The 21,332-nt window shown below is 31.8% G+C and overlaps 1 protein-coding gene across 1 annotated transcript; it reads left to right on the forward strand.

Moving 5' to 3' along the window:
- Positions 1–7,346: 7,346 nt before the first annotated feature.
- Positions 7,347–7,919, forward strand: LOC126553562 (uncharacterized). The gene has a single exon (XM_050208708.1). The coding sequence runs from the start codon at positions 7,347–7,349 to the stop codon at positions 7,917–7,919; it is 573 nt and encodes a 190-aa protein (XP_050064665.1).
- Positions 7,920–21,332: the final 13,413 nt, after the last annotated feature.

The raw sequence follows: 21,332 nt of genomic DNA on the forward strand, positions 1-21,332 counted from the left end.
AATATATACTTATTAGACATTATGAGTAGGAGATATTATTTAATATTTTAATTGTACTTAATTTTAAAATATTAGATATATTTATTATTTATTAAGAGGACGCTACCCATGCATTTGTTGTCTCCGTCTTACACACACCCGATATAGCAAAATTTCGTTCACTAGTTTCAATAGTGTGCTGTTAGTTTTGATATTAGATTAAATTGACCTATTATCAAACTTTTAGGTAAGAACATTATCTGTGCTTTTGGCGATTTTTCAATTTTTTCCAGCATACTATGAGCAAGTATGCAGTGAAATATCACAAATTAAAAATGTTCATATCCCGCTTGAGAATTAAACTATAGAATAGAAGCCAACGCTTAAACACAGATAATGTTATTTATATAAAATTGTATAATTGGTCAATTTACTCCAATATCAAAATTAACAGCCCACTATTGAAACTAGTGAACGAAATTTGGTAGGTATATCGGGCGTGTGTAAGACGGAGACAACAAATGTATGGATAGCATCCTCTTAAAAAATAACTACTTTATTTAATAAAGGAAAATGAATAAATTAGGAATTTAGTATGTATTTGTATATTAATTGTAAATGTCAAATATGTTAAGGTTGTGTCCTTACACTCTATCATATTATAATAGCGGTGCTACTAAAATTCAGGTGTTTTTATTATATATTTCTTTTTGGTAACATTCATAATTTTGTTTTAGATCATTTTTTCTTGATTCATTTACTGGATTTCTGTGATTGTGACTTGTGTTAAGGTAATTTTCAAATTAATTATTTTATAATATTATATACTCTAATTATCAGCTAATTTTGTTATTTTTTTTTTGGTTGACAGACAGAGGTAGCAGTTGTTGTTGTTTTTTTTTTTTAAAAACTTTAGTATTAAGGTTTTTTTAGCTGTAAGTTTATTTTATTTTATTTATTTTTGTCTAATATATATATATATTTTTTTTCATAAAATGGGACGTCCGAGTAAACGTACACAAAATAAAAAAGAAGCGATAAAAATATCACGCGAAACATTGTTCTTCATTTGCAAGAACTTGAAAGGATAAATTGAGAAAACAATAAAGCCGTGCGTCTGATGATATTGTTGCTACAAATCAAAGAAAATTGTTAAATTTAAAAAGTACAATAAAACGATTGAAAGACCCAGTTTTAAAGAAAGCTAATCAGATCGCCAGTCGTAAGAACAGGTCGAAGCGACTGCAAGATCCCGATTTTAAAAAAAGCTAACCAGATCGCCAGTCGTAAAAGCATGTTGAAACGACTGCAAGATCCGGATATTAAAAAAGCCAACCAGATCGCCAGTCGTAAGAGCATGTTGAAACGATTGCAAGATCCAGTTATAAAAAATGCAAACAAGGTTGCCAGTATGAAGAACAGATTGAAACGAATAGAAAATCCAGTTTTCAAAAAAACATATCAAATTCAAAATGTTCGAAACATGAGAAAGCGAAGATTACCATCAGATAGTAGCCTATGTCAAAATGTATCTACTAAAAAGAAAACACCAAATTCAATATCTTATAAAAAACGAGAACGGCAAAAAGCAAATGAAACTAGGCAGAAAGAAGATGTTTTGATATCTGAATATATTTTGAAAAGGTCTCAAGGTTTATCAGAAAAATGTTATTCGTGTCATAGATTACGTTTTCCATCCAGTGTCAATAAATGCAACTCTGATATCTTCAGTCGATTGGGAATATCAATTCCAAGTGATGCCAAGAATACTGTGACGATATGACGATAAAATCCAAAGTTCCTCCGTTGTACATAAGAAATGGTTATGAGTTAAACAGTGTTCCGTCTTCAGTTACGCAATTAAATCAAATAGAAAAACAAATGGTTTCCCTTAGATTACCGTTTATGAAAATATTCAAATGTCTTCGCAGTGATTGGCAGCTAAAAATTAAAGGTAACGTTATCAATGTTCCAATAGATCTGACTAAGACTACATCTATTTTGCCAAGGCGTGCTGAAAATTTAGCTGCAGTTAAGATGATGAAGGTAAAATTAAAAAGAAAATCGTGCTTTAAACAGCATTATCTTTATCAAAATGTCAGACCATCATTAGTAGTATCAGCATTGAATGATTTGGTTAAAAAACCTCTATATAAAGATGCGGAAATAGATAAAGATTGGCTGGCGCATGTGTCAGAAACAACAAAAAGTTTGGAAAACAGCTCAGATCACGAAAGTGAAGAAACAGACGATGAAGACACAAATATTGAACCAATCAATCCGGGATCAATGGACACGATGATTGAAAACTATGATTTTGTTTCTTTTGCACCAGGCGAAGGCATGAAACCGTTATCAATTCTTATTGATGACCATGCAGAGGAAAAAGCTTTTCCTGATTTATTTGGTGGGCATCCACGTACAAATAAATCACCTTTAAAAAATTACTCAAAAGTAGTAAGGTCTGAACTGCTGAACGTAGATCGAAGGTTTGCATCGGACTCATCTAACTTGTTTTTTAAATGCAAAGTATTAGTTCAAAAACTCATTGCAAGCAATGTGCAAATTGTTTTACGAAAAAACAAAAAAGGAAACACAACTGCGAATGACGTAGCAAATCCAGCTGTTCTAAACAAAATGATAGATAACGATCAAGGATACCGAATGTTACACAACGTACAAAATTCACCTTCATATCTTGCAGCGATGAGAAAAAATGTTTTTGCCATGGTGCGTCAAGAAGGTCAACCGACATTATTCTTAACATTTAGCCCTAGTGAATCAACTTGGACTGATCTGTTAAAGATTTTGTATAAACAGCGTTACTCCAAAACGTTGTCTGATGAAACTGTCCTAACTTATACACAAAAATCAGATTTAATTCGACAAGACCCAGTGGTTTGTGCTACTTATTTTGATCATAGGTTTAGAGCACTTTTTAAATTGATCAAGTCTAAAAATGTTATTTTCAAAGAACACAGTGTGAAACATTTCTTTTATCGTGTCGAATATCAACATAGGGGCAGTCCACATGTACACATGCTATTGTGGTTAGACAATGCACCTGTTTTCGACCCAGCCAAACCAGAAACTTTTGGTGCATGTGTAACACTTATCAACAAATACATTACGTGTATGGTAGACGATGGCAGTCCGGCCCATGAGTATTTGCATAAAAATATTCATAGTCATACACACACTTGTTACAGAACTGACTAAGAAAAACAAATGAAAAAGTGTCGCTTCAACATACAATATCCGCCAATGAATGAAACCTGTATATTGACTCAGCTAACAGAAGACATAAGTAATCCGATCACAAGAAAAATTCGTATACTACAATATGAAAAACTTCTGCAATACCTCAGGGACTTCAAGGACAGTGATTCATCTTCAGATCCAACATTAGAAGACATTTTACAAAAATTGTCAATTAAAGATGTTAATGAATTTAAATCCATTATTCGAACTGTTATCAGACGGCCAACAGTTTTTCTAAAACGTACCATAAAACAACGAATGGTTTCTGGATTCAATGAAAAATTATTTCCGTTATGGCAATCTAACATAGATATACAGTTCATATTGGACGTTTATTCTTGTGTTAGATATGTAATCGAGTATATTGGAAAAAGCCAACGTGGAATATCAAAACTAATGAGAGACATTGTCGAAAATCTTAAGTCTTCTACTGATTTATCGGTTAAAGAACAACTGAAAAAAATAGCGTCAACTTTTTCAGGGAGTCAAGAAATCTCTGCACAGGAAGCAGTGTACACTTGCTTAGGTATGAAGCAATGCAATACTTCAACTGGGTATATATTTATAAACAATAGCCATCCTGATAAAAGAACTCGAATGTTGAAACCAATGGCAGTTAGAGGAGAAATGGATCCAAAATCTGATGACATTTTTTTTGACGGTCTCAATGAATACTATTCATGTAGACCACACAGTCTTGAAGATGTAACTTTAGCAGAATTTGGCTCCAATTATGAAGTCCGCGGTAAAAAAAAACCGGCTAACAACAGTTCTGATTCTGACACTGATAATGAACCTGATACCACTTATCCGATTGACTCCACTCTAATCGGAAAACCAAACAAGTATATACATAAACGTAAAATCAGAAAAATCATACGGTATGTTAGTTTAATGTGGATAAAAATGAACAAGACTTTTACAGAGAAAATATTATGTTTTTTTTTACCATGGCGCGATGAAAAACCGATTTGTTAGATATTAACTGTAAACAAGTGTATGAAACAAACATTGATCAAATAAAAAAGTTGTACCAACAGTTTAATAAAGTAGAAGAAACCCAATTAGACAATAATGAAATCCAAATAGAAGGGGAACAAGGCCGTAACAACAATCAGCTTGTAGATGATGAAGATTGGGTACCAGACGATGTACTAATAAACGATGTTGGAGATTATGTTGAAAATACAACATCAGATGTAGATTCACCTAAAGATGGTGGTAAGATAATAGTGCACCTCATAGACAATGAACAGTTTAAAGACTTAATCGGATGTCTAAATGAACGGTCAACGCCCACTCTTATATCATACAACTAATGTCATAAGAAGTCAATTATGGGGAAAAGGTCATACTGCGATGAAAGTATTTGTCACTGGACCAGCGGGAGCTGGAAAGTCAATGCTTATACGAGCATTAGCACAATCTGTAATTAGGATAGCAAATCTTAGACCAGATATAGATGATCTGTCACTTCCTCCCGTATTGCTGACAGCACCAACAGGTAAAGCTGCATATGAATAAAGGATTAACACTTCATTCCGCTTCAAACTACCATTGAATCAATTTGCCGGATTATTACCAAAGTTAAGTTCAGATATTTCAAATACACTACGTTGTCAGTTTGCCAATGTAAAACTTTTGATAATTGATAATTTCCACGGTTGGCATAAAAACACTGGGATACATTGATCAACGATTGAGGTCTATATTAAGAATAAATAAACCATTTGGTGACATAAATGTAATAGTGTTTGGCGATTTCTTTCAATTAGCACCGGTATTAGCAACACCATTGTACGATAGTTTTGAAGAAATATTGTCTAAATTTCCAAGTGCTGTAGAAATGTTATCGATTAAATCTATTTGGGAAACATTCAAGTTTTATGAGTTGACTGAAATAATGCGCCAAAAAGATGACAAACAATTTGCAATAATGTTAACAAAGTTGGCCAGAGGACAGTTGGAGGAAGCTGATGTAAAATATTTCCAAAATCTTATAACCCACCTAAACATTACTTTTCAACCACAAGTAATGCATCTTTGGGCTACTAATTACGAAGTCGACGAAATGAACAGGAGAGTGCTTAACTCTATGAATCAAGTTAGTTTCATATCCGAAGCCATTGATACGTCTGCGAAATTATCGGATATTGAATCTGCCAAGAAACTGCCACGACAAAAGACTATGGGTTTAGCTTTAAGATTAGCTTTAAAAGAAACAGCTAAATACATGGTGATAGCTAACATTTCAACCGAAGACGGCATAGTGAACGGTGCAATCGGAGAACTCATGCAAATAAACAAAGGACAGACTGCAGGAGGTAAAGAAGTTGCAAAAAGGGTTTGGATCAAGTTTGATGAGCCAGAGGTGGGGTCACTAACCAGACAGAAGATAAGAGACAAACTTAAACCCGAAGGCGAACACACAGATGATATGTGCATGTGGACACCAATTGAAATCATAAAATTAGAATTTCAACTCGGTAATGCAGAGCACCATAAAGTAACTAGAATGCAATTGCCCTTAGTAGAAGCTTTGGCATTGACGGTACACAAAAGTCAAGGTGCCACATATCAATCTGTAGCATTTCATATACCTCAAAAACTCTTGAAGTGCAATATGTTATATGTAGGATGTAGTCGAGCAACTTCGGCTCAAGGTTTGCGTATAGATTACTTTCCTGCAAAGCCACCAAAACCTTCTGCAAAAGTTGAACATGAAATGTGCAGACTCAGGACACCAAGTTGTGCTCTTATTCCGCGCTTTTCTAGAATTGTGACACACAACATGCCACTTTCCTGCATGTCATACAATATAAGGTCTTTAAAAAAATATGAAGCTCATATTAATGCGGATATCGTTCTTTTACAATCTAAAATAATGTTCTTCCAAGAAACTGGTTCAAAATCAACTGACACATATACCATTAAGAACCATACTGAATGCTGTAGAATAGACAGTATACATGCAAATGGTAAAAGTGGTTCTATTTGTTTTGTTGGAGAATCCATTAATCATAAAGAAATAACCTGCAGCACAACATTGCTTCAAGATCAAAAGAAAAACACACAATTAGAAGCCATTGAAGTTATCATTGAAAATATTACCTATATTGGGATATATTCATCGCCAAATTTTCCTGTACAGAAGCTTTGTGATTTCATTGAAACGGTAGCTTCCACCAAAAACAATGTTATCTTTATTGGTGATTTCAATATAAACTTCAACAAACCCCGCCAAAACAACTAGTTCAAATATTAAAACATTTCAATTACAAAATATTGGTTGACGGTATTACTACAGATCACGGAACAACCATTGACATGTCATTACAAATGTTGACATTGCGGCTTTGGTGTACGAGTCCCTCATAAGTGATCACAGACCTATTTTGGTTATGGACATAGATACTTTCAAGGAAATAGAAAAATATTCTGAGACTGTTGATGACCATATTGTACAAGAAGAAGTCAAAAACAATTTTATTAACCAAACGTTCCTGCAATCGATGGATTTCCTGTGGAAAAATCTAAAAAATCGATTAACTTAACTAAGGTCCTGAATAATAATAACTTGGACGATATTGAGTTCATACAGGTTGATAGTGACACTATTTTGGTTCCAGAAACTAAAACTAAATCAATCAAAATAGTTGATTATAATATCATAATTAATGATATTCAATTTATTCAGGTCAATAGTAATACTCTCAAAGTTCCAGAAAATTGCAACATAAGGTCAGATTCATTATTAGAAACAATAAGTGATAATGCAACTGTGTCAAAAAATCCAAAAACAATAAAAATATCAAGTATTAAGAATAAAGTTGACATAACATCAAGTAGTACATTTTGTGGCTTTACTAACACTGATGGTGTATCATGTTTGCTAATTCTGTCATACAGGTTCTTTTTAATTGTCAATCTCTTGTAAATGAAATTCGCAATAATCAACTCGGACCAACACTTCAACATAGCCTACACGAATATACAAGTAACAGTGGATCATGTGATACTCGAACAATCAGAGAATATTTGGACAACGAGACAATATTATATACTCTGCAACAGCAAAAGATTGTATAGAATTTTTAGAAGCACTTATGGACTGTAGTAGATCTACATTTGAATCTTTATTTGGATTTCAAGAATTGTATACCATTCGTTGCAATACTTGTAAACATACAACGGCCAACAATACACCTACAAGTTTGATTCTACATTTTGAGATTCCACAGCACAGATCACAAACTTTGCAAACATTATTTTCAACAAATCAAAATGTTTGGAATACATTAGATGACTACAAATGCAATAATTGCAATAACATCGGAAGTTCTGAAGATAAACATCAGATAATAGTGGCAAATGAGTATATAGTAATTCAACTAAAACCATTTATTCCAATATTAGTAAATGGTCAATTTGTTCCCAACAAGATAACAGATCTAAAACTTAGTGGCGTACCCACCTCTATTTTAGAAATTGCTGGAGCACAATACAAAACTCAAGCTGCAATAATACATATGGGAGAAAACACGAGTTCTGGCCATTACATTGCATACCTGAGACAAGGAACTTCCAATTGGGTTTGCGCCAATGACATAATAGTTGCAGAAAAAAGATGGCCAAACGACAGCAAAGATGTATATGTTATCATTCTAAAAAGAATGTAAAAATATTTTCCAATTGGAAAAAAACAAAACATAACACAACTAAAAATAAATTGTAAACTTAACCTGTAAGTATACAATATTACAATCTGACTGTTATTGGATTCAAAAAGGAACGTATAAACCGCCAACTATTCACTTACATAATATTATGTATGAGTTTCCAGTCCCAAGCCTGGATAAAAAGTGTGAGGGTGCTAACCTTATAATAATTGTTATTTTTAACATAAGCAGAAACCTAGATTTTATTTTTATTTAAATAATATCGAACTATATATTATTATCCACACTTCTGACCTTAATACCTTATACTATGTATGTTTGTATTCAATCCTCCAAATACAACTACAATTTTAATTGTGCGGTCTTAAGATTATCAACATTCATTATGTATTCGCCTAGAATCATAACATATTTTAATAACTTATATAATATCAGTTATACAGCAAAGCCTATCTTCCAGTGTTAAGTATTTAGATGACTTTAGCCTGTATAATAGATGTTATTTTCCATACATAATTTAAATTGTTTAGGACATTTTATTTTGTAATTTTGTGCCAAGTATATAATTATAATATACAGTGACTAAAAATAAATAATCAGAGTTTGTTTAAATTTATTTATTCATAATACTTCATATTTTACATTGTACATTTAACTATGATACAACTCGAATACTAACAATTTATTGAATATATTATAATACATTAAAGGTAAAAAGTAAATACTTAAAAAGCCACTTATTATATATGTTTACACTAATTTATTAAATTAAATTTGTTATTTTTTACAGATTCAAAATATTTAATCAATTTAAGGGTTGAAAGTATATGAATCTTTCAATTGCCTTCATTGGGTTTAACAGTGCAAACATTTTTATTAGTTGATATCGTTGATGTACTGTGAACTATGAATCTTATAAACAATTTGTCATTACTCAATGTGCTGTGTGATACAAAATTCTTACACAATTCTGTATCTATTGAACTTAGAATTTAAGAAATTTATTAATCCACTGTTATTTTTATAAAATATAAAAAAAAAATCTTTTATTTAATGGTTTAATTTGAATTATTAATATTGTAAATAGTCCATACTCCATAGTAATCAGGTCAAATTTATTTGGAATACCACTGTACTAAAGTCTACCAGTTGAGAAACTAATAACAATTTGTATTATAGTACACTGAGTATAACATCAGCTGAGCTTGGTTACACTATAATATGCATATTTGATGATAAAATTCAGCCATTAGTAATATCTAAACAATAAACAAAAAACATAATTATAAGTAAATATTAAGTAATTTAATGTGATAGGTACTTATTAAACTTACATAATGAAATCTTTAAGAAATGGCTCGTCTTGATGTTAATATGTAATTGTTACACAAGGAATCAACACGACGTAGAATCATATTAATTTAAAACGATTACAATTAATACATGGTTAATTCATAATAGAAATAAAATTTTAAAAACCGTAATCAACCAACAATGTCAACATACGGAATGTAAGCAAAACATAAAATATCACAGATATAGATAAAGTTTATTATCTATACCAGCAGCTTCAGCTGTGCAAGGTTTATAGATACTAATCTATAAACCTTGGCTGTGTACAATATTATATGTGATTATATGGTATAGCAGGTATATCTATGATAATATAAGGTATTTTGAATTATCATAGATATTATCTATGTGAATTATAATAACTACCTACATGCAATGTTTTTGGAATAGTTGATTAACCATGCCAAATGCAAATGCGTCCTAATTGAAAAATAAAATATATGACAATATTTAATTATAATATATTATAGACTGACAAATCATCTCCGTTCAGAATCGTTTTTCGTATACAATGATACTTATCATTGCATTCAAATTTAATCTACCCTAGTCCGAGGTCCACCCCACCCCCTAATGTACAGCAGAGCGGTACCCACTTGCCGACTTTTTTATTATTATTTACCTTTTCCTCCCATTTATGGCCGGCAATCACCAGCTATGGCCAATAAAATACCCAATTATGGCCAATACTAAAAAAATCTTAAAAATTTAAATGTAATGATAAATAACACTGTATTTCATCATTATAAAAATAATTGTATACTTCATTACTCAATTATGGATACACAACTAAAATTATACCTACAAATAAGTAGTTAAATATTTTAAAAACCAAAATTTCAAATTGTTACAACATTTTACTTTTAAGATCTTTCTTTATTTTATACATACCTAAGTAGGTATTAATATAGTTAAAATTTTTTAAATATTAACAATGAGTAATAGGTATTATGTACCAAATTTTGAAATTAAAAATAGTAATATAATTATATGCTTTGTTGCTAGGAACAGTCTTTGTTAAACGTAACAGTCTTTACATTTTCAAATAGGTATAACATGTTTACTTAGGCCATATATATTAATATAGATAACAGTTAAAAATTATAAAATAAACAAACTAAAACATAAAAATTAAAATTTTTAACAAAAACAGTACTTTCTGTGTTAAAAAAAACAATGAATAATTTAATATTGTAAATACTAAATTAAATTAACAATAAAATAAAACATTATGTAGCAAACCTAGCTATTAAAAATAGTTAATTGAAGTTAGGTATATACTTCTTAGTCAGGAACATTATTTCTTTGCTAAACCTAACAGTAACCTGGTGGGGCAGCTATACTTATTAAAACTAGCTTAAAATTCCATCCTCTCATCAACTTCTCTCAAAATCATATCCAATCATGTGCCATCTCAATCATACTTAATAATATCCCTGTTGTTATTGCAGCAGTTTACAGTCCTCCCAAGCACCTTATAACTAATACTAATCTCACCGAATATTTTGACACATTTTCTAACAACTTTATTGCGGGTGGTGACTTTAATGCTAAGCATCAAAGCTGGGGCTGCCGAGTCACAAACCCACGCGGTAATCTACTGCATAATTTTACCAATATTAAAAAATTAAAAATACTCGCACCACTTGATCCTACATACTGGCCAACGTCGTGCAAGAAAAAACCAGATATTCTGGACATATTTATCTCAAAAATTCCGAGTAATTTATACTGTACTGTACACAACATTTTAGACTTAAACTCAGATCACTCATCTGTGATACTAAATGTTGATGCGACTCCCCAAACAAATTCAGTTAGTCACTCTCTTTTCTCACCATCGACCAATCATTATATATTCCATAACATAATTGCCCAAAAAATTAATCTTTCAATAAAGTTAAAAACCGAGCATGATATTGACGAAGCAATCAATAACTTATCCAAACTCATCCATTCAGCAGCCTCCTTATCCAATACCGTAACCCCCTACAAGCACTCAATGCAGAAGCTGACTCCCCTTCCTGAACAGATACGCTCACTAATAGTGGAAAAACGTAGAGCCAGAGCAGTTTATCAACGCACGCGACTACCATCACACAAAAGTGTTTACAATAAATTAGCCAACTCTCTGAAAAAAACCTTAGCTAAAAGCAAAGCGAATATACTTGAACAAAAACTAACCAATCTTTCATCTTCTGACGGTAGCTTATGGAAGGAAACCAAAAAGATACTTGGTCTTAAAACCCCTTCTACCCCTTTAAAGAAACCTGACCATACACTTGCTTCTTCTGATACCGATAAAGCCGAAGTTCTCAAAACACACCTTCAAGGAACCTTCCAACCACATCATAATATATTCATACCTCAATGTGTTGATGAGGTTAAGGCTGGTTTAGACCTTCCACCAACCTCCAATAATTTCGAAAAATATTTCACGCCCAACGAAGTCAAACAGGCTATCCAAAAATACTCCTTAAAAAAATCGCCGGGCTATGACCTAATAACGGCAGAAGTAGCTAGGTGCCTTCCTAAAAAAGCAATAGTATTAGTAACATATATATTTAATGCAAGTCTAAGACTCTCGTACTTTCCAATCCTTTGGAAATTCTTAAAAATTGTACTATTTCCTAAACCTGATAAACCCTTGGACGACCCATCCTCGTACAGGCCAATAAGTCTTTTGCCCTTCTTATCAAAAATTTATGAAAGACTTATTCTCAAACGAATGACTCCATATATTGTCAGGAACAATATTCTGCCGAACACCCAATTTGGATTCAGATCTTCACATAGTACCATTCATCAAGCCCATAGGATTGTCGATGCAATATCGCTCTCGTTGGAAAAAAAACTTTACTGTACCTGCGTTTTTCTTGATGTATCCCAAGCATTCGACAAAGTCTGGCATGACGGATTACTGTACAAACTCAAAAGTTTTCTTCCCCACCCGTTCTTTCTCCTAATTAAATCCTACTTAACTGACCGACACTTCCAAGTACATTATCGCTCTGCATACTCAGAAATAACTAAAATCAATGCTGGCGTCCCACAAGGGGGCATTCTATCTCCAACTCTATTTAACATCTATGTCGCTGATCAGCCCACCACGCCTCAAACCATGGTAGCTGATTATGCAGACGATAAAGTAATTTGGTCATTTGGTCAAAAATAATCATTCACTCATGGTAATGGAATTTGTTCAGTAGAATCTGCAGCACATTTTTTCTCACTAATTTTAATGGAATAATTAATATTTATTATTTCACATTTAACAAATAAACAAACAGTTATGTATTTATAATTTTTACCAATTTTCATTTCTAGTTTTTGCATGCCTCAACCAATTTTTAATGGTTCCAATTATTTCAGTCTCCGTAGTTGTTTTGACAATTTTGAATACTGTGTTGCGTGCCAGTATCAGATTTGAATCCAAATGGTTAATTTGAATGAAAGTTAAACTTAATAACGTAATATGTTTTATTGCATATAAACAAAATACATGTAACAAATAAATAAGTGGCTGAGTGACGTGAAAGTGCTCAGTTGTTGATAGCTTTGGTACATCTGCCGTTGCTGGTCTTCGGGCTCCCTTATATATTGTGGTGCGTCTCTTGTGACGAAATCTGTGTCTCTTCTGGGCGAAACCAGGTGTCCTTGTTGTTGTTGTTGCAAATTCGGACACGAATTTGAGAATGTGCAATAACATCTCAAATGCATCATTAGTGCACTGTAATTATTGGTGCGCTTCTTATCCCGACACGTGTCATGGTCATAGTAGCATCCGCATTACCCTTGACACGAGGCATGGTCATACTAACTTAGCCTTGTAATCTCGTAGATATCTTATAGATATCTCGTAGCCCATAACAATGTCAACAACACCTGGGAAGACAGATTTTAGTTGTCTACCAGATAATTTCAGTTCAGATACAGGCAGTTTCCCTACAATACTCTCTATGCCAATCATGCTCACATCATTGTCAATAGGAACAAATTCAGTGTTTTCTTCGTCTATTTATTCAAAACATTGTATTTCAATATCATTTACATCAGCTATTTTAAGAACTGATGCTACATATTTGTAAATGAGTTTTCTTTTGTTCGACGTTTCAAATTTTACAATAATATAATCACCGGGCTTCAAGTCTGATGTTGATAAAACCAAATCCATGGATTGTATGGGCACAGCAAGTGGTTCTTCTAGACTGTGGTGACTGATTGAACTCCAACTTTGGTTAGTTTCTGAGTGTTCACTATCTGAATCAATTGGTATTTTCTTTTTTAATGTCTTTACCCTTTTTTTTTCTTCAGCTACCCTTTTTCTGTCTTGTATGGCTTTCCTTTTATTTCTCTTTCCTCATCTTTTTTTAATTTGTCTGCTTCTTTTAGTTCATGAAATTGTACCCACCTGTCTGATGTTATGCCACTTGGAGTATATTCTCTTTTTCTTTTTGATTTTGATACCTGCTGTACTGGCCATTTAATTACATCCTTAAATACTGATGTTAATGATCGTCGTGTTGGTAAGATTAAAGTAGTAGGAGAATCATGACTTGTGGATGGTTGGTATTCTAATTGACAGGATGTACTGGAATTGTTCATAGTTGTTGATTCTAAACTAATTGTTGTTAATTGTGCTGATGTTGGACTCATATAGGAATCAAAGGAATCAAAAGTCGTTGCTTGTGAGGTTGACTCTGTTCTTGTTTGCTCATTGTTAGTTTGAGTTACACATGTGGACCACAAATTAAACAGCATTGTAGCTTTGATATCATCATCCCACACATATCCTCCTATATAGGCTCTTTTAAATTCTTTTAATAGATTACTATCAGTGTTTTTTTCGATGAGTTTCAAATGCAATTGTATTTCATTATTTTTTAAGGTGTTCTGTTGTGTTGGGACTGAACGTATTATAACTTTGGTATAATCTACATTATTTGGATTAAATGGTAATAGACCAGTAGATCTAAAACCAGATTGAACATTCTTCAACATATTTGGTGTATTCATGATGTTAGATAATGCAGTTGGCATATCAAATTTGCTTATTTCTCTATCATTGTCGATTCGCCATTACTTCACAATTTTTTTCCACGATGACTTGAGTGGTCCAAATACTGCTACATCTAGTGGTTGTAGGATATGAGTTGAATTGGGATAAAGAGCTATTAAAATCAGACCATTTTCCCTACAAAACTTACTCAGATGTAAGCTAAGATGCGAACTGTGGCCATCTAAGAATATAATAACGGGTCTAGAAATATTTGACTGTATTAGATGAGGAAGAAATATGTTTGCCATGTATTCAAAAAAAATTTCTGCAGTCATCCAACCATTTTCAGACTTGCCTAACCCCCATCCTGGAGGAGCAGACTGTGCAATCTTTGCTGGAATGCGTTCATACTTATAAATTGTTAAAGGTGTGCCCAATTACCCAAAGCGTTGGCTGCAAAAAGTGTTGTTATGTTTTCTTTATTGTTGTTTGTCTGTTCATCATACACATTACATCCACGAGGCCCTAATATAAGTTCTCCTTTTGGAGCTAAATAGAAACACGTTTCATCCATATTAAATACTCGTTCTGGGTAGTTCAACACATACAAATTTTCGCCCAATAGCTCAGAAACTTCATCAAACCATTTTCTTATTTTTTCCTCGGTCACTGATCCCCTTGCTTTGTTTACATATTCAGCATGTTTTTGGGACAAACACTTGTGGCGGTTCATAAATCCATAAAACCATTTTTTACCTGGTCTATTATTTATAAATGGAGTTTTCATTTCTGATTCATCCACTAGTTTCTTAACTGAACTTAACAGCCCCTCCCGATCTACTGGAAACCCCATTTTGGCACAATTTAGCACCCATTCTACTAATAAAGCTTCATTTTCATCTCCGAGTATGGATGTTACTCCACCGTGTCCTACAGATTCAACTGGCGACTTGCCTTCAAGCTTGTTCCTGAGTGTAGTGCGGGGTAAATTAAATATCCTGCTTGCTGTTGATGTATTCATTCCTAAGCAAAATTATTTTTACTTTATTTATGTAATCAATGTCTACAACAATCTACCTTTGTGAATTGCATCCAATACTTGCTGGACTTTGGATTGAGAATATATACACCTTTTTGGTGTGTTACTCTTGGTTTTTGATGTAGTTGGTTTTGAAGCCATTTTAAATGTACTACTTAAAACAATTATTACCAAGCTAATAATGAAATTCAATTCAGACAAATAGGTATAACTAGATAGGTAGCTCTAAGTGAAGCATAAAATAAATTAAAAGAGTCTCATAACGATCCATCTATGGCCATCGTCTGTCCATAGATAGTTTTCAACAAAATGTAGGTCCCTTTATGGCCACCATATAAGATACAATGTACAAAACATTTTTTTGAAGCACATTAATGTAATCTTAATATATATAAATCTCGTGTCACAATGTTTGTCCTCAATGGACTCCTAAACCACTTAACCGATTTTGATGAAATTTTTTACAACGCGTGTAATTTGGTCCAACTTAAAAGATAGGATAGTTTTTTTTCAATATTTATTATTAATAATATGTGCTCAAACAGGAATATTGAAATTAACGATAGAAATTTTTGTTTATAAATGGTTGCTATGGGGGTTATAAGATTTGAGAATAATATTTATTTATTTGTGGTTGCTATGGTAATATATAAAATTAATATAATGAATTACGGATTTTGATAAAATTTGGTAACCATTTAATAATATGGTCCAACTTAAAAGATAGAATAGTTTTTTTTTCAATATTTGTTATTAATAATATGTGGCGAGTGCCGATAATATTCTGGAACTGAAGATTCGTTGTCACAGTAAATTTCAAATTCATAGCAATAGACTAACATAACAAGTTATACTAAGTTTTATTGTTTTACCAACAGGCAACAATACAAAAACCACGAGATGGCACATTATTGTATTTTACCCACTGTAGTAAAAAAAAAAAAGCGGGCAAGTGAGTACCGCTCTGCTGTACATTAGGTGCCGTATGGATCATTATTATATATTATAGGAGTGTTAAATTTGAATCCAATGATAGTTATCATTGTATACGAAAAACGATTCTGAACGAAGATGATTTGTCAGCCTAGGATATAATTTCCAGTTGTTGGTGAAAAATGTGGTTTATGTTTTAATGGCCTGAATACACCAAAATTTAAGTTCTTTTATAATTATTGTAAGCTAAACTTATGAAAAATTTTGTATTAAATTTTCAACTCATAGCTACCTATACAAACAATTTTATGAATTTTTAACTATAAAATAATTTGCAAATATTCATGATTTTGACGAATTTTTGTCAATAATTGAACTTCAAATGCTAATAAAAAAAAATTGTGCCTATATATTCTTATAATTTTTTAATCACTATAAGAATAACATATGAAGAACTTTGTATAAAATTTTCAAGTATTTTGATAGGGCCAAAAAAATTTTCAGAAAAATTGAAAATCTCAGTTGTCTATTAATAGCTCAAAAAAACTCAAAATATTTTGAAAATTAAATCAAGTAAATAAAATGCCAATCTAAATAACTGGTAAAATTTTCAAGTATCTACGACTTATACTTTTTGAATAATAACAAATATCAAAAATCGTTTGAGGCTAAAAATTTAAATTTCAAACACTCATAAAAATTTTTTGTCTGAATCCGGTAGAGTTTTTTTTACAGATATTTGAAGAAAAATGTATGGAGAACCTTGTACCAAATTTTCAAAACTTAGTTATAAAAGGAAAAAATGTTATGATTTTTCAACTTCAAAATTACTTGCAAATTTTCGCGTTTTCGACAGATTTCGTAAAAATTTGAACTATAAACTCTTAAAAAAAAAAATTGTGACTAACGATTTTTAATTTTTTTAGCTACAATAAAAAAAACTCATAAGGAACCTTGTATTAAATTTTCAAAACTTTTTGGTCATCCAAAAATTTTTTATCGACACTTTAAAAAAAAATTCTCAAAAAATTCGAAAATTTCAGTGGTCTATAAATAACTCAAAAAAAGTCAACATTTTTTGAAAATTTAACTATATACGGATACCACTGACATTAACATTTGGTGAAAATTTCAAGTATTTTCAGTGATTAGTTTTTGAATTACAACCATAAAAAAAATCGATTTGGTCGAAAACTGGTTTTGCGTAAAAATTGCTGTTTTTCCGTCATTTTTTTTTTGTTTTTCTCGATTTTTTTGAAAACTGTCGGAAAATGTTAACTTTTTACCTCTATAATGCACCAAGGATATTCACTTTTACATCGGAAACCACCCCCATTGTTTGAAATTGGAGCATTATTTCGACTAGTTATGCTGTACACAGACACAAAAACAAAAAAAAAAAAAAAAAAAAAAAAAAAACACACACCATTGTAAAATCAATACATTCATCACTTCGTTCAGAATCTAAAATGACATAACTTTGAAACTTAAGTGTTAGAAATTATAAACTTCTTATACACATCTAGCGGGGTCCGCAATCCACCACGTGTGGATTGCCTACATGATAATATACTGCTATCATAATCATAAGAGAGTCTCACGGCAACGGTAAGCAGAATGACTATAATATTATGACTTGAGTAACTCACTGACTGATAAACGTAGAGCCTGAACAATGATAGATCGATGCTTACAATTTACACGGTACATTCGTAAAATCGTATCACAAATTTAGTGTGTAATAAGAAAGCATTTTACAAAATTCGCATATTAAAGTGGTGCTTTCACAAGATTTTTGAGAATCAAAACAGTCAATGAAAATGTCTAAGTTTTGGATACCGTTAAACCGAATAGTAAATAACAAATTAATCAAAATTCGAATCATATTATATAGAATTTGCGTTTTTAAAGGGGAACGAAGTGCACGGGGTCAGCTATAATATTATATGAAATAATACGAACCTGATTGTGTAGTCAACACCAACAAATTATAAAATATTCTTCACAAAAAAAATAAAACAAAATTTACATTTTCTTAACAATGTTGCTAAGAAACAACAAATAATAATATCAACATTATGAATTTGTGTTTAAAAAAAAAAAAAAAAAACCTGTAAAATGATAAGATTGAATGTGTAATGAATCAGTGTATCCAACTTAATATTCAACCACAAGATTATAACTGTGGAATACAAAATACTGCTAATAAATAATGTTTAAAACTAAACTGGCCATAGATGGATACTGGCCATAGATGGTGACTCCACCCTATTCTTAGGATAATTTATTAGAATCGACGACGGAAGCCCAGACGTCGGGCACCGGGCCGATAACAATATGATCATGTATGTACGAGTATGGTGGGGGAAAAATCTTGTTCACCGAAACGCCACGGGTTGTCGCAGCACTGGCCCAGTGATGCCAAGTTAGTGGTTTTCCCACTAAATCTAGTGGATTTAGGGTTCTTAATGGTGGGAGAAATTGCTACTTAGTGGCTAGTGTAATTTGTAGTGGGATTTTGAACGCTATCTAGCGGAATATGAAAAACTAAATCGGCAACACTTTACACTGCTGGTAACTGTAATTTTTATTATGATTTATAGGTGATAAAACTGATTAAGTAGTGGAATTGGTTATAAACACGGCTATAGATAATATTTTATCTATCTATATTATCTATAGCCGTGGTTATAAACACAGAATATTTCTAGTATAACTACAATACTTATTAAATACTAGTATTTAATATAATAAATGATATTATTCCGTGTCTCCGTGACCATACCAGTAATTCTCCCGGAGTTATGATAAGGAAATTGATATAAAAAAAAAATGAACAGTACATTTAATATTAATTTTAATATGAATCGTAAAAAACCATATTATACACAGAAATTTCGACCTGAATGGAAAAATAATTCGCTACTAAAAGATTGGATTGAAGAAGTGGAAGATAGTACTCTAGTTAGATGTAAGTTTTGTAAGAGTAGTATGTCAGCAAGGTTAGCAGATCTAAGTGCTCATGCGCTTACGAAAAAACCTATAAAATCTTCTGAACCATTTTCCTGTGCTCGGCAAACTAAATTACCTTTCCAATCAATATCGAATGACACGAAACTTAAAGCTGCTACCTTAGAAGCTAACCTATCTTTATTTATCAATAGCCACTGTGCAATATCGTCGATTGATCATTTATCTGAGGTTATAAAATTGTGTCTTAAAGGCAATAACATAACAGATCACGTTCAGTTACACCGTACTAAATGCACTGCTATACTGAAAAATATAATCTACCCATATTTTAAATCCAATTTGAAAGAAGACATTGGATCAAGCGTATATAGTCTTTTACTGGATGAGTCGACTGATATAAGTGTCAATAAGCAGTTAGGAGTATGCATCATTTATTATTCTGAGTTAAAAAAATCTATTGTTTCAACTTTTTTAAATTTAATTGAACTTGAAAGTGGTACTGCTGTTAGTGTTATAAAAGGAATTAAACAAACCCTGTCAATATACGAACTAGATATATTAAACATGCGAGGAATTGGTTGCGACAATGCCAGCGTTATGGTTGGTCAACATTCTGGTGTATTTGCATTATTGCAAAAGGAAGTATAACATCTTGTATTGGTAAGATGTATATGCCATTCAATACAGCTAGCAGTATCTGCTGCTGTATCTAATAGCTTACCAGACTATTTGGAATTTTTACTTGCAGAGACTTATAATTGGTTTGCATATTCAACTAATAGACAGTTGTCTTATAAAATCTTATGCCATAGATTAAATAATGGTATTGACCCTTTAAAAATTGTTCGTGTGTCTTTAACACGTTGGTTATCGATTGAAGTTGCGGTGTCTAGAGTGCTAGATCAATGGGATATTTTGAAAGAACACTTTATGGAAGCAGGCAACGCAGAAAAGTGTTATAAAGCTAAAACATTATATAAAATGTATAGTGATGTGAATAATCAGCTATATTTTATTCTTCTTAAGCCAATTTTATCTGAAGCACAACACATCAATAAATTATTTCAATCAAATACAGTAGACCGTATCAAATTATTAGATGATCTAGTTTTATTTATTGGAGGGTTAGCTCGTAAAGTGGTTACACCAGATTGCAGGGCAAATCTATTAGAAGTAAATATAAAAATTATTTACATCCTAACCCCTACCTTGGGTATGAGTTTGAAGAGAAATGTAGAACACTAAAAATAAAACCAGAAGTCGAAAAAATTATTCGCAATGTAATAATAAGTTTTATTATAAATCTTGTCACTGAACTCCAAAAAAGACTTCCCGACAATATAAAAACATTAAAAAATACATCACTTTTGTCTCCGGAAAAATGTTTGAATGCATCTAAGGATTCAATCGTACCATTGGCCAAATTAATGAAGGTTGAATTAAATGACATTACTAAAATTGAATCACAATGGCAAAAATTAAATTTAATTCAATGGGGTTCAAAAAAATCCACAGAAGAGTTATGGACCTAAATATTCAGCTTTAAAGATAGTTCGGGTTTAAATCCTTTCCATGAACTTGGCCAATTAGCAAAATGCCTTTTAGTCCTTCCGTGGTCTAATGCTGAGGTAGAACGTTGTTTTAGCCAAATGAATTTGGTGAAAAGCAAACTTCGCAATAAGTTATCAAACGCCTCAACAAATGCTATTTTGTCAATTCGTGCTGGGTTACGCAGACAAGGGAAATGCTGTAATGAATTTAAATTTCCTGAGAGTGTCTTACTTCAAATTGGTAATTCAATTGATGACTAATGTTTAATTGTTTGTTTATAATGTTTTAAAAATTTTAAATTTATCTTCCTATAGGTACTATGAAAACGTATGATAAGTGTAATGACCAAGAATGTAATACTACTAATACTTCAACAAATTCAAGTACACCTGTAACCGAAATGGTTTATGAAGATGATGATGGATGGGATATTGACGAGCCGGATATGCCTGTATCATATGAAAGTTAGGTGTTAAATAACTTAAATATTTATTTTGTTATTAATATTATAATTTTTAATGTTGTTAAATATTTTTAAAATGTTTTCCTGTATTTTTTAATTATA

The sequence above is a fragment of the Aphis gossypii genome, unplaced genomic scaffold (assembly GCF_020184175.1).
Source record: "Aphis gossypii isolate Hap1 unplaced genomic scaffold, ASM2018417v2 Contig00260_ERROPOS192875, whole genome shotgun sequence".
Lineage (NCBI taxonomy): Eukaryota > Metazoa > Arthropoda > Insecta > Hemiptera > Aphididae > Aphis > Aphis gossypii.